Source organism: Choloepus didactylus, chromosome 13 (assembly GCF_015220235.1).
Source record: "Choloepus didactylus isolate mChoDid1 chromosome 13, mChoDid1.pri, whole genome shotgun sequence".
Lineage (NCBI taxonomy): Eukaryota > Metazoa > Chordata > Mammalia > Pilosa > Megalonychidae > Choloepus > Choloepus didactylus.
The window spans coordinates 68,279,877-68,294,341 of NC_051319.1; the positions used below are offsets into that span (position 1 = coordinate 68,279,877).

Sequence of the window (14,465 nt, forward strand, 5' to 3'; positions counted from 1 at the left end):
ACAGAAGATTTTACTTCCTTCATTTTAAGAAGAGATGAGGAAAGCTGGTTACCCTCAAAGCTATTTGAGGGTCTATTTTCTGTTTCATATGCTGCCATCCCCCAGTTGGTCTCTTGGTTCAAAGAATTTTAATTGATCTAAGGAATCACTTGCTCTTTTTTTTTTTTTTACTAATTCAGTTAAAACAGGCTGATATTTGTGAAATGGCTGTTTGTGTTTTTAAGCACAGACTAATCTCGCAGAATTGAAGTTTCTAGCTAGTTGAGTGACTCAAAATGGCCATCTTCCTTGGTCCTGCAGCAATAAAAAATCCTCACAAAATACTATTCTATCACTTCACTTCAATGACAGAATATACCCCAGAGTTATTTGAAACTAAAGTCTTGTTTCTATGATACTTGTTTTTTGTTTTGTTTTGTTTTTTGTTTTTTTGTTTGCTTTCTTCCTCTGCCACTTTTAAAAATTAGCTGGTTGTGCTAAGTTCCAGATAAGCTTTTACAGAAGTTATTTTAGCATTTTTCCTCTGTGAAGTTATCTTTCCTGAATGACCTTAGGACATGGTACAGAATAAAATTAGATGCTCTATAGCACTCTCTAGGACAAACTCGTTTACTTTCTGCCAGATCATCAGGTTAGCCTTGTGCTAATAAACAAAAACACTGTTGTATTTGTGCCCAGTCAGCATTCTCTCCAGGAATGTAATCTGTATTTGAGCCTTTTAGTAGAAAATGGGAATGGTTACTTTCTGTCCGCCTCCAGTGAAGGATAGAACAATTTCCGTACAGAATACATTGCAACCTCACTAGTGTGATATTGATAAATAGTACTCCTCTGCCTTGATTCCATTTCATTCAAGAGGAACCAGTTGCTGCAGGAATGAAAGGAGCTTACCTTTGCGTTTCACTCATCGGGTGGTCCTCTTGCCACTGTGGTCCCTGAGATAACAACAGTTAGCCTCCAGTTTCATTTTATTCATTTATTTGGCACCATCTCTTTGCTAGAAGCTGAGGTCTTTAAGCTGAATTCTTGTTGAGTTCTATAAAGTATTTAGTGCACCAAATCGTTTGCAGAATTCTTAGTTACTGAATGGGTAAAAAGCAGTGGAAACATCTCAGCAGGTATTTCAAATTGAGTACCAGTAGCTTCCCTGGAGGGAATATTGTAGATCTAAGAACTGCTACTAATTATGCAAAAATTCTTGATCAGTACTAAAGGTACTGATGGAAAGACTTAAAGAAAAACTAATCCTTGAAGTAGGAATGTTAGGTTTTAAACTTAGCAAAGAAAAGGTTCCCCACCCCTCCCAGCATTTGTGATTTTTAAATATGTGATTTTAAGTAAAAGCAAACTACTTTTGTTTTTAGGAGGTTGCTCAAAGAAGTACAGTCTTTAAAACAACCCTACCTGAAGAGGAAGAAGAAGAGGAAGAAGCACCTGAAGTGGTTGTAGAGGAAGAGCTCCAGCAGCAGGTGCTACTTAACTTTAATATATTTGTTTTAAATTTGATTAACAGAATTATGTGGGGGGGGACCATTAGTGGGTTGTTCCCCATTACTTGATGAATAGAACAGTGATTTGCGAACTGAGGTTTGTATGTCTGAGGGGATATTCGGAATAGTATCTCAGGGTACCGGAAGAAAGTATTGGCACTTCTTTTTTTTTTTTTTTTTTTTTTGGGTTAAAAAATTTTTTTAATGATTTGTCTATACATGTTCTATAAGAAAATGTAATAATTATAAACATATACACAGCTAACAACAGAGCCCAAAAATATACGAAGCAAAAACTGACAGAATTGAAGGGAGGAATAGATAGTTCTACAATAATAGTTGGTGTGGTGGTTTGAAAGTTGTTATATACCCCAGAAAAAGTCATGTTCTTTTTTTTTTTTTTTAATCATCATTTTATTGAGATATATTCACATACCACACAGTCATACAAAACAAATTGTACTTTCGATTGTTTACAGTACCATTACATAGTTGTACATTCATCACCTAAATCAATCCCTGACACCTTCATTAGCACACACACAAAGATAACAAGAATAATAATTAGAGTGAAAAAGAGCAATTGAAGTAAAAAAGAACACTGGGTACCTTTGTCTGTTTGTTTCCTTCCCCTACTTTTCTACACATCCATCCATAAACTAGACAAAGTGGAGTTTGGTCCTTATGGCATTCCCAATCCCATTGTCACCCCTCATAAGCTACATTTTTATACAACTGTCTTCGAGATTCATGGGTTCTGGGTTGTAGTTTAATAGTTTCAGGTATCCACCACCAGCTACCCCAATTCTTTAGAACCTAAAAAAGGTTGTCTAAAGTGTGCGTAAGAGTGCCCACCAGAGTGATCTCTCGGCTCGTTTTGGAATCTCTCTGCCACTGAAGCTTATTTCATTTCCTTTCACATCCCCCTTTTGGTCAAGAAGATGTTCTCCATCCCACGATGCCGGGTCTATTGGCACTTCTTTTTGTATTTTTTAATCTCATTCTATCAAATTTGGCTTTATAATTTGCATGATATGGTAGAATATATATATTGTAAATGCAGACATATGGATTGGAATGGATGCTCAAAATTATTTACTGAATGGTTGGTTCTGTGAGTGAAAACTTTGGAGATCCCTCAGCAAGGGTCTCATATAAACTTAAAAAAAATGAAGAGTAGTATATTCAACTTCAATGAAAAACAAATTAGTTTCTTGGTATAATAAATACTAATGATTATGTAACTGAAAGAAGGATTTTAGCTGATGCTTGGACTTTTAAGAGCCCTTGAAATAAAGACACTCAGAATTTGGCTTTATTTGATTAAATGAGAATTATTAATAACTAATGAGCCTTCAGTTATGTTCTCAAGCTGTTTGAGTCTGATCATTAATCAAAGTCCTTACCCTTATTCATGTAAGACTTTATCCCCATATCTCCAGATTTATAATTTAAGTTCATTGTGCTTCATTAGTTCCACACCTACTACAAATAAACATTCTCATGTGCATTTGGCCCAGAGGGTTGAGAACCACTCAAGGTAGGTATTATGAGTTAGAATGAGTTTTTGGCCGGGATATATCCTTGCACATTTTGGAGGAATATTTAAGAAAAGATATGTGAGACTTGACGAAACAAACGTGAGGTTCATTTCCTGCCATTACTGGGAAACATTATAATGACTGGAACTTTTTTATAACACATATCTCAAGGAGCCAGACAGGTGGCTCAGAGTATGAGTTGTAGCTCCTGTAGAACTGAAGACCTCAGGCCCACCAGAGTAGTTGAGAAGATCTTTGGAGAATAATACTTGCCAATATTTTGAAGGATAGGAAATTATTTAGGTGTTAGAGAAGGAGCAGATGATGTTGTTCTGAGGATGTTTCAGTTATCTGTTGCTATATTAACAGTTCATCCCAAAACTTAAGGGCTTAAAGCAATGACTTCTAACTTCCCATGATTCTGTGGTTTGACTGGGCTCAGCTGGGCTAAGCTCCACTTGGTGGAGACTGAAATCAACCATGCAGTTCAGCTGGGAGTTTGGCTGAGAGGCTGGAATATTGTCCAGGCTCTCTCTCTTCATGTGGCTTGTCATCATTTAGTAGCTTGACCCAAGCTTCTTTACAAAATGGCAGCTGACTTCCAAGAGGGTGAAAGTGGAGAACACCAAATCTTTTAAAGTTTGGGCCAGAACCAAGGTGAGGGTAAATAGTCTCTACCTCTTGATGGAAGGTGTGGCAAAGAATTTGTGGTGATCTTTAATTCACAATGGGAAATGTCTATCTGGTTGTACTGTAGGATTTATGTGAGAAATAAATGAAGTTGGAAGGTTGGTATTAAATTATACATAGTATTGAATACCTAGGCAAATAGCCTCTGAACAGTTCAGAGCAAAGAAGAAATTGAGAACCACATGTTAGAAGATTTCTGGGCAAGATGAGTCAGAGAGGCATTGACTCTATGAAAAAGACTACAGGGACACTGCAGTATATAAATGGAAATTCTCTAAGGCTTGGTGACTAAATTGAAGGTGAGAAAAGTAAAAAGAGAAATCATAATGAGTGAGCATGTTAGTTTTTATGATCAGGGAGAATTATGATATTAAGGTCCAAAAGAGAGAAGATGGAAGGGAAGATCAGTTTTGAGGGTGAAAATGATAAATTGTATAAATTCAATGGATAGGTGGATGCCAGAATAGAGATGTCCACTAAGCAGCTGGAAATTTGCATGTTGGTTGCTGAGAGTTAGGATAGCCATAAAGAGGTAACGGTTAAAGCTCTGAGAATAAATAGAATAGTATGTTGGGAGAAAGAGAAACTAAGGACCTAAGAATGCACCATGACAAACATCCACAGTAGGGGGGAAATAGGGGAGGAGGAATAGTTGGAAGACATGGCTTTCTAGACAAGTGAGTAGGATGTGCTTTTTGTGACAGCAGAAAAGGGTTTTGAGGCTGAGTCAGCAGAGTCAGATGCTTCATAGAGTTCAAGACAGATAAAGACTAAGAATAAGCTTTTGAATTGATAAGGAAGTTTTTTGGCAACCTTAAAGGGACCAGTTGCAGTCTGGCCAAATGGTGAGTCACAAGCCATATTTTGAGGTTTTAAGGTGATAAAGAAATGGTCAGAGGAACCATTTTGACTTCACATTCAAGGATCGAATCCATTGGGAATGCCTTGGAATGTGGAAGTTCAAGATGTAGCAAGCCATACTCTGAACTGGTTATTCAAAATGGAGTCCACAGTCTTTTTCCTACATTATAAAATGGTTTTCTGTTTTGGCTGCACAATAGAATTATTTAGGGAGCTTTAAAAAATATGGATAGTTGGATGGATGGATGGATGGATGCCTTTCCCCAATTAATATAAAACATTCTCATTTAATTGATCTAGAGATTTAGCAAACTTGTTTTTTAAAGCTCCTCAGGATCTAATCGTGCAGCCAGAGCAGCCAGATTTGAGAATTGCTGTTTTAGAATTTATTGGGGGTATTCTAGGGAAGAAATCCTTAAGAGAAGGTTAAAAAAGGAAAAGTGAGAAATGATAAGGGTCAATTTGAAGTTAGGCAATATGGATTTGGTAGTATCCCTGTAGTTAGATGATATTTTCTTACTTTACAGTACTATGATCCATTTTCTTAGCATTAATTTTTCTTTCTTTTTCTTCATCAGGGACCCCCAAAACCACCATCCAATAAAAGCTGTGCAATTATGTAAACTTCTCAAGTCAACTGTCTTCCTCAAAATAAAGAAGTATGGTAATCCTTACCTACATGCAGTGCAGAGCCTTCTCAAAGCACAGGATATTTTTGTATTTCCTTTGTGTGAATTTTTAAGCTGCGAATCTGATGGCCTTAATTTCCTTTTTTGACACTGAAAGTTTTGTAAAAGAAATCATATCCATATACTTTGTTGCAAGATGTGAATTATTGACACTGAACTAACTGTACTGTTTGGAAAGGGTCCCTCAAATTTTTTTGACATTTTTTGTATGTGTGTATTGTTTGTTTTTTTTTTTTTAAACTCTTACGAGAAGAGGGCATAAGAGTAAACCACTGTGTGTCTGGATGTAATCTGAAGATTGCTCCTTCTAGATTAGCAATCTGCTCTTGATTATTCTCTGCTATACATAAAACGGTGCTGAGAGGGAGGGGGAAAGCATTTTTCAATATTGAACTTTTGTACTGAATTTTTTTGTAATAAGCAATCAAGGTTACAAATTTTTTTTATAGAAAAGAAAAATTTTGTAAGAAGGCAATATTAACCTAATCATCATGTAAGCACTCTGAATGAAGGATTTCACAAAACTTTGTTTTATGGTTACTTCTTCTCTTAGATTCTTAATTCATAAGGGAATGGTGGGAGGGAGGGAAGGGTTTCTCTATTAAAATGCATTAGCTGTGTTTTTTAAGATAATGTAACTTGCTTAAATTTCTTATGTGACATTAACAAATAAAATGCTGTTTTAATATTAATCTGCTGTCTTTTTAACTTAAACATTTTGAGGGGAAAAGTATTATTTTGGTTTTGCTTGTGATAAAAATAATTTGGCTTCTTGAACTGGAGTTTTCTTTAAGGCTTTGACAATGAGGAAGATAAACACAAATTTTTTGAGTCTTGTTTTTTTCTCCTTTTCAGTGCTCCTTTGTCACTGATAAGAATAGTAATAACGATAATAAAAATAATGATAGTAGGTAATATTTATTGAGCCAGGCATTGTGCACAGTGCGTAAATTTTTTAGCTCATTAATTAGTAATAAGGGCTTTCAAATCTTTTCAAGTAGGAAAGCCAAATGGGAACACAGGGAGAGTGGGAGAAGACTTTAAGGAAGACATTCCTTTTAAAGGAGAAAAGGAAAGAGTATTTCTAGAATTTAGTTTTACTGTTTTTTAAAATAGGGAGTGGGAAAGAAATTGATTAAAAGCCACCTTTTAGCGGACTAATTATGAATGATATGGAATACAGGCATGTGCTGTGTGGGTCTCTTGTATCTGGTGATAATTAGTTGTCATCTGTTGTGGGTCTTGGGAATTTTTGTCTTGTGATTGCTTAAGTGAGTTCATCTTCTAGAAAGTGAAATATTTGAACCATACCTAGAATGAACAGGTAATATTTCAGAAGCTAAGTCAGAGTCAGTGTTTGCTTTTCTCTTAAAAATCTTCCTGCAGTAAGCTGTGCAAAGACCACCAGCTTCCTCCTGATAATAACTCAGGAAGCCCCAGAATTACTGTGCTCCATAGATTTATGGCATACCCTGGTGCCATCGCAGACCCAAGATAAATGCTGAGTAAGAGATTCTGCCAGGTGAAGCAGATAAGATGATAACTTTTCTACACAGATTTATCTTCAGAATCAGAATGGCCACACTTTGTTTTGAAACATTTTACCACAAGATGGGGTTCTTGTCATCCAAATACTCCCTAGGTACTTTATTGTGGGATAAATTAGGTTGGAAAAAAAAAAAACAAAAACCAACACTTTTAATTGGTGTTAAGAAAAAGTGACAGTTGCAATGCAGTAGAGTAGTATGTATTTTGGTGAAATTTAGAGTAAAAAATCCAGGGCTCAATTAACATAGTTTGTTGCCTCGGAATGTGTAGCTGTGGGTTGTTGAGTCTATTCAAACTGACAATCTTTGGACTAAATTGAGAATTTCTGAAGTTGAGCTGCATCTAAGTTTTTTCCCAGAGAACATTAGAGACTCAGAGTACATGCTGTCAAAGACCACTGTGTAGCATTTGCTGCTTATTTTGAAATTTAGTAGTTATCTCTTTATATTAAATGTGTATCTGCACCAGAGGAATGCAGGGATATAACATACGTGAATATATTTCTGGATTATGTATTTTATAACAAGCATGAGTTCATTTTCCTTTCTTGTTTTGTCTTTGATATTCTAGTTTTACTACTATGTTTAGATAGGGATTTAATTTTATTCCCCTTGTTCAGGTCTTAGTATTCTTCACTAAGAAAATTCTGTATGCTGTTACTTTGTTGAATATTACCTCACCTCTGTTCTTTCTCCTTCCTTTCTGGGATTTATTCTAGACCTATATTGAACTTACCCTATTTCATATTTTTTTGCATTTCTCTGTGCTGTGTTCTCAGTAATTTTGTATTTATTTCACTGTTCTCAGATCTATATAATCTGCTGTTTATCCCATCCATTCAGTTACTAAACTTCATTGACTGTACTTTTCATTTCTGAAATTGTCTTTGACTTTTTTTTTAATTTGCCTATTCTTTTCATATGTCCTAGTCTTCATAGTTTGTATTCATTTTAAAAATTCATTTTAATTTCTTTTTTGGTCTCTATTCTCTTATTGAATTCTTGAGGTATTACTTTTTCTGTTAGCTGCATCTGCTCACTCTCTCTAAGGGTAGTTTGCTTCCTCCTGGGATTTTTAGGATTGTGAACTCATCTGCAGCATGGGTTGTTTAATCTGTGAGTGGTCCATGTCCCAGGTCTTTGGTGTTGCTGCAGAGTAATTTGGGATTGCCTGCAGAGCCCAGGCGATTGCAGGGTTCTATTTAAGTCCACCGTGAGACTAGTGCATGGGTGTTACCTGTTTTCCCTTGGTAACTTCCACATGCTGTCCCAAAGCCCCAACAGAAGTCTGCGTTTGCCCTAGGCTAGCAGGCAGCGTTCTGGTAGTGTGTGAGGATACAGAGATCATTTATGGTTCTGTACTTTATGCAGCATCTCAGTTCTTGTGTGGACCCAAAGCCATGTTTCCTACCCCCATCTCCCAGTTCCCTAAGGCTTATATTTCAGATTTTGATTTCTTTGTCCCTTTATGGCAACTGAACATTGCTTTTTCTTTCTTTTTAGCTTGGTCTGTATTGAAACAAAATTTTAGTTATATTTTACCCACGTATAGTGGTCAGATGGGTTGTCCATAGCAGTTTAGTCTGCTGTCATACATAAATATGTTACATACATAAATATTTGTTTACATGTGTATTTATGTATAATTTTAAGAAAGAGATGATTATTTTAAGTCATGTTTCAATCTCTTATTCATCATCCCTTTCAGCAAACCTTAAATTACAGAGAAATTTACTTGAGTGCCTCTTCTTTTCCTGGCCAAAAAGTATTTTAAAAACAGAATAAGAGAAACTGGAAAGAATCTTTAAGTAAGCCATATGTTTGGCTCATTGGCTTCTGAAACAAAATGCAGGTCTATTTGTGGTTCTGTTGCATGAAGTATCAACATGGGTTTGAATTTTAGGAGGCACCATCAGAGGGGAGCACCTGAATCCTAGGGTTCAAACTTTTGAGACTACATTCAAGTCCCGGAAGCAAGGTTCTGATAGTTACATGATATTTATATCGCAAAACCCAGAATTCTGAAACAGGAACTGACCTTCCTTCCCTCCCCATCACACACACACACAAAAGGCACTGAAGGAGGTGGTATTTAGGATTCTATGTTTCTGTAATTTGTCTATCTTACTAAGGAGATACAGACATACCTCATTTTATTGCACTTTGCCTGATGTTGCATGTTTTTACAAATTTTATGGAAACCCTTTGTTGAGCAAGTCTATGGGTACCATTTTTCCAACAGCATGTGCTCACTTCATGTCTCTGTGTCACATTTTAGTTAAGTATGTACAGTATTTTTTTTAGACATAATGCTGTTGCACACTTAATAGGCTACAGTATAGCATACACATTACTTTCATATACACTGGGAAATTAAAAAAATCGTGTTATTTGCATTATCGCAATATTTGCTTCAGTATGGTGGTCTGGAACTGCCATATCTCTGAGGTGTGCCTGTAGTCGGAACTAAATTGATGGGAATAAGGAAAATATTTAGGCAAATACATGCAGAACTCACAGAAGTCATATTTCAAGTTGTTGAGGAGGGGAGCTTCATGTTAACAGTGTTGAATGAGAAGAGTAATTAATGGAGAACAGTATTGCAAATGAATGCTTCTTGGCTGTTTCGGATGGTCAGAGCCAGGGCAGAGAACATTGAGAGGTAGGCCAGAAGTCAGTTTCCCCTGGTGTCATGCATTGAACCCAAAATATGAAATCACTTCCTGCTTCCTATCCTTTTGCTTCCACAGTAATGTATTTCCCTTCACTGTTAACAGCACAATAAAATCCTGTCCTCTGTTGACATTTCTTCTGAGACAAAATGCACCTCTTGGTTTGAGGAGACCACATGTTCAGTAGTTTAATTACTTTGTAACAATAAAACACATACTCACCAGAGTTTATTATGTGAGCGCTTCCTCCACCAATCTGAATTGGAATTCTTGGTTTAAATGCCAGCCAGGTTTGCTCTGAGAAAGGCAGTTCCTGATCCTATTCCAGTGGTTTTATACTTTGGCTATGTATTACTCAACATAAGCCTGGTCTGTGGATCCTACAGATTTCTCTGTATGGCATTTTCTTAAATATTGGTATTAATTTCTGTGATTTAACTAAAAGGTCTCACTTGCCTATTAAGCTTTAGTTCGTGACCCCTATGGTTCAAAGCATGTGTGTCCTAATCCTCTTCGATACTGTAGCATCTGCTAGCCTTCTGAATTTCTATATGGATCTAGTTTTGGAGGCAGATCTCACTATATAATTATATAATAGGGTGGATAATATACCTTCACCATTATTTGGTTTTCCTTATTTCCTTATTAAAAAAATCTTGTTTGTTATTCTCAAATTGTTTGGTTTGGTCTGTTGAATACATTTGGGTATTTCCACCACCGTCTTCCATCTAGTCCTGTGTCCCATGACTTAAGTTTAGCCAAAAGTGCTGAAGTGTCCACCATGTGACCATGCCAGGGTACACAGATGTCTCATTATGTTAAGTAAATCTCACCCCTAGTAAGGCTTACTAGCTAGAATTTGAGATCGATGTTCATCCAGATAACTTGTTCATTATCATGTTTCTCAAAACATCCCCTGTTCACTCTTTTTTCCCTTTTTTTTCCCCCTTCTGATACTTCCTCCATGCTCCTCTTTGGGGCCATCCTTAACAAGCACTACTTTTTATTTTTTCATTCTGTTGTAACATATATGACAAAATTGGCCATTTTAACCATTTTTAAGTGTACAATTCATTGCCACTACATTGACAACGTGTGCTGCCATTACCACCATCATCAGCAAAACTTTCATCACTCCAAATAGAAAACCCTGTATCCATTAAACAATAACTCCCCTTTTCCCACCCACCCCCACCCCCAGCCCCCGGTAACCTGCAATCTATTTTATATCTATGAATTTGAACAACACTACTTTTTTACTTAGACCCTGGCAGTTGGTTCATTCTCTTCCAGAGACTAGGATCCTGACCCAGCCTTCCTCTTTGCTGCCAGCTCCCCACTTCTTTTATGCTGCTGCTTCTAACCTGTGTAAAGAAGTGATTGAACTTGAACACTTTCCAGAGCCAAAGTTTTTCTAAGAGCTATTTTCCCAGCTACCCTGTTAGACCATTGCTCTTTCAGGTTTTTGTCTTAATAAGTGAAAAATCTTTAGAAAATTTGAACTGTAGAAAAACAAGACCTGAAAACATTCATTGAGTGCCTGTTGTATAGATTTTGCTCTTCTAGGTCATAAAAGAAGTAAATGGGCCTGGACCCAAACCTGGACAGATGCAGTCATGGAGTCACCAAGAAAAGCAATGCTTTTGTTTACATTCTTTCTGGAGAAGAGTCCTTCTAGGGAGAAGGAAGGATTTGGGTAGCAGAGGTCCCCTCTGTACCAGAAATCCCTACAGGGGGTCCATAGTTGTGTCATGCGGCCAGGGGAACATTGAAAACCCAACTATGGGAAGCGGCAGTTTCCCGTAGTTGGAGATACAGCGCTGCTCTGACCTACTCCCATTGACTACGAGGGAGGAGAACGAAGTATCGTATGTTGGTCTCATTCTCACATAGGGGAGAAAAGTAATGGCAGACCCATTTTATAAATGAGTAGGAAGAAAGGGAAAGGATCAAACTTTTATGGAATATTTACAAGGCCAGGCATTCTACTTGGCTGCTACATCAAATGTAACCTTATTTAAACTCATGAATCCATGTCAGGAAAGTGGTAAACCTGTTTTACAGATCGGGTAACAGGCCTAGAGGTTAAGTCACTTAATCACTCATTCATTCATTCAACAGCCATTCATTGGAGATTTAGTTTTGCCAGCCTCTGCTTAGCAGGGCACCAGGAAATACCAAGACAAGAGATCCAGTCCTTTTCTTGAGCAACTTGGTCTGATCATACAGGACTATCTGTGATGACTGTGCCTCTTCTGCTAACCCAGGCAGCTGTCAGAAATTAATTTACTCACTAGTTTACACATGAAAAATGCTGTTCTTTGTTAAAAATGGGTGGGAACAATGCCAACTGTCAGATAATCCCCAAATCCCTATTTTAAATCTCTGTTGTTTCTAATGTTTTTCAGATTCATGTCAAATAAAATAAATATTGTTTGGTGCAGTTTCGAAAATGCTTTCATATATATTGCTCATTTGTGTCTATCAGCCCCTGAAGTTGTGACTTAGGAGTGGGAAAGGGCTTAAGCTTTCCACAGTCCAAGCTCTTGCTCAATATTTCTGTTTTCCTCCCACTGTACTGCATTCTGAGCTCTTAGATAAGACATAAAGCCAAGCCCAAACAGACTGCCCTTTCCCCAGCTGGCTGTGTTTCAGGATGCACTTTCTTTGGCATCAGAGATGTCCTGATTTAAAGGTTTCCTTTGGGGGATAGTTGCTATTAGGTAAATTAAACAGGTGATTGAAGGATCCAAAAAGGAGATGAAGGCAAGTTGGGCCTCAGTGACGTAACTTGTAACTAATATATCTGGGAATTGTTGTAAATGACACAGAGGGTGTATAAATACATATCCCAATTATCCTGGTGAGAGGAAAGGTTATGAATAACAAAAATTGGCATTGGTAATTCAGCTCTGAGTAAAAAGGAAGTAAAAATGTTTTAATGATCAACTGTTATTAAAAATAAGCTAAGTATAATCATGGCTTATGTCCAAAATTTGTACTTTCTCCATAGATGGGTTACAAATGGAAAGAATAGCAGCATTGTTTCTGCCTTTGAACTAGCTCTATGAATGAAAAAAAACCCTGATAAGAGCAGCAATTGCTGTCACTTAGTGGTGTGATCTTGAAAAAGGTAACATCCCTGGGTCCCAGTTTCCTTATCTGTCAATTGGGAACAAAAGTCCCAATTCTCAGAGTTGTTGGGAGAATTAAATTAGATTGTGTAAAAAGACTATTGGTATATAGGAGGTGCTTAATAAACAAACAAATAGCAGTTTAAAAGTAATAACTAGTCCCAAATTTTTGATTAGGGGAATTACGATAGGAAATAAGGCCAGACTTTCCTTTTCAAATGGCACAGTTTTAGTTACTGTTGGATTATGTAAATTTATAAGCAAAAATAGTATTGGTCAGAGTTAACATCTGTCCTGCACTTGGGTAGTTAAACAAGCAAAACCATTGAGAAAATTGGAAGCACCACATTTTACTAATTTCATAATTAAATATTAATTCAACAGACATTTATTAAGCACTTACCAAGTGCCTTTCTGTGTACTAGGCACTGAGGATATGATGTTGAGAAGGAGATATTGATGGAGTTTATAGTACAGTGTGGGAGATGGGCATCAATCAAATAACCCTACAAATACATAAAAAACAACTGTGCTAAGTGGTGGTTCAAATGGAAGGCACCGCAGGGCAGCTGGTCTCTTATGGGAAACAGCCATTAGGAGCGATTCATGTGGTAGGAGGCTGGGTTGCAAAGATGACAGTTCTCAACTGGAAGAGCCCAGAGAGCAAACCCTGATCATACCAAGTGTGAGTGACACTGGCATGCAAGGCTCTTCGTGCAGCCTGGGCCCAGGCAGGAAGGACGGTGAGGCAAAGATTGGATTAAAGTTGTTTGACTTCCTACTGGGAGTATTTGAGCTTATTAAAAACTGTGACCACTACCTCTCATAGCATTAGCTAAGGGATATATACCAGGTGGTCCTGAAGGACCGACTGTTGAGCTGTAGCACTGGAAGAGACAGTCCAAACTCCAGCCAGGGCTCTGCTATGCAGATGGAGACAGAAAGGTGGAGAAGAGGGGGCTGGAGTGACCCGATCACAGGAGGAACCTGGGCCTGTAAGGGTAGGGGCCATAGGCCTGTTTTCCCAGCTTACTCCTGGGGTCCTGAAGAGAAATTCCTAGATACCCCACTCAAGCGCCCAGGCCAGTTGGACTGCTGTTGTAGAAGAGGGGCAGGCTGAGGTTCCACAAGTGCTTCACCAGCCAGCTGAGGGGAATTCAGAGGCCTACTGAGGTTCTCTGAGACTTGGCTGCCCTGCGGTAACTGATGGGATTTAGGCCGGACCCTGGAAGCACCTGGATCATTTGGAGTTTCTGGGCCTATTGCTGTCCAAAGACAGACTTTATGTGTCATCCACAAAGAGAAACCTGTACTTGAGAGAGAATCACAACCAACTTCCATTTCCTCCCTACACCCAGTTAAAGACAGAAAAGCAATGCTAAGTTTGATGAATAGCAAGATCTTTTAAAACATTTTTTAATAAAGACTTCTTTTGAAAATTGAAGATTACACAAGGGAGGGTTACTATTTCCCAGTTACATGTTTTGGGAATTGCACTTGAATTTTTCCATTTAGACAAATGTCAGTCCCCTCCCCCGAAATGTTCTTCATTGTCCTTATTTGTTCCAAATCATTTTTCAATGCTATGACTTCATTCCCTCCCCTTTGCTTTAAACAGTTAGTCTCCTCCATGTGGAGGTGCAATGTCCATGTTGGATCCCTCTCCATTTGTGATAGAAAAGGAAGCATTTGTGAACACTTATCAATTCTTAGGGCATGCCAGCCACATGGCAGACCTTTGCCCCTTTGTTTAAAACCAAAGATGACAGTGATTGCAAGGTGCTCTTGTACTCAGGGCTCAATGGGAAATGGAGAGAGGATTTCTGGAATATGTTTGGCAA

At 37.8% G+C, this 14,465-nt stretch overlaps 1 protein-coding gene across 1 annotated transcript in view; it reads left to right on the forward strand.

Annotated features, from left to right (window-relative positions):
* LMNB1 (lamin B1) overlaps positions 1-5,485 on the forward strand; it is a 78,921-nt gene extending 73,436 nt beyond the window's left edge. Inside the window, exons 10-11 of the mRNA XM_037801850.1 lie at positions 1,365-1,469; positions 5,161-5,485. Coding sequence (XP_037657778.1) covers positions 1,365-1,469; positions 5,161-5,205 — 150 coding nt within the window. The 3' untranslated portion in view covers positions 5,206-5,485. The remainder of the gene's footprint in view (positions 1-1,364; positions 1,470-5,160) is intronic.
* Positions 5,486-14,465: the final 8,980 nt, after the last annotated feature.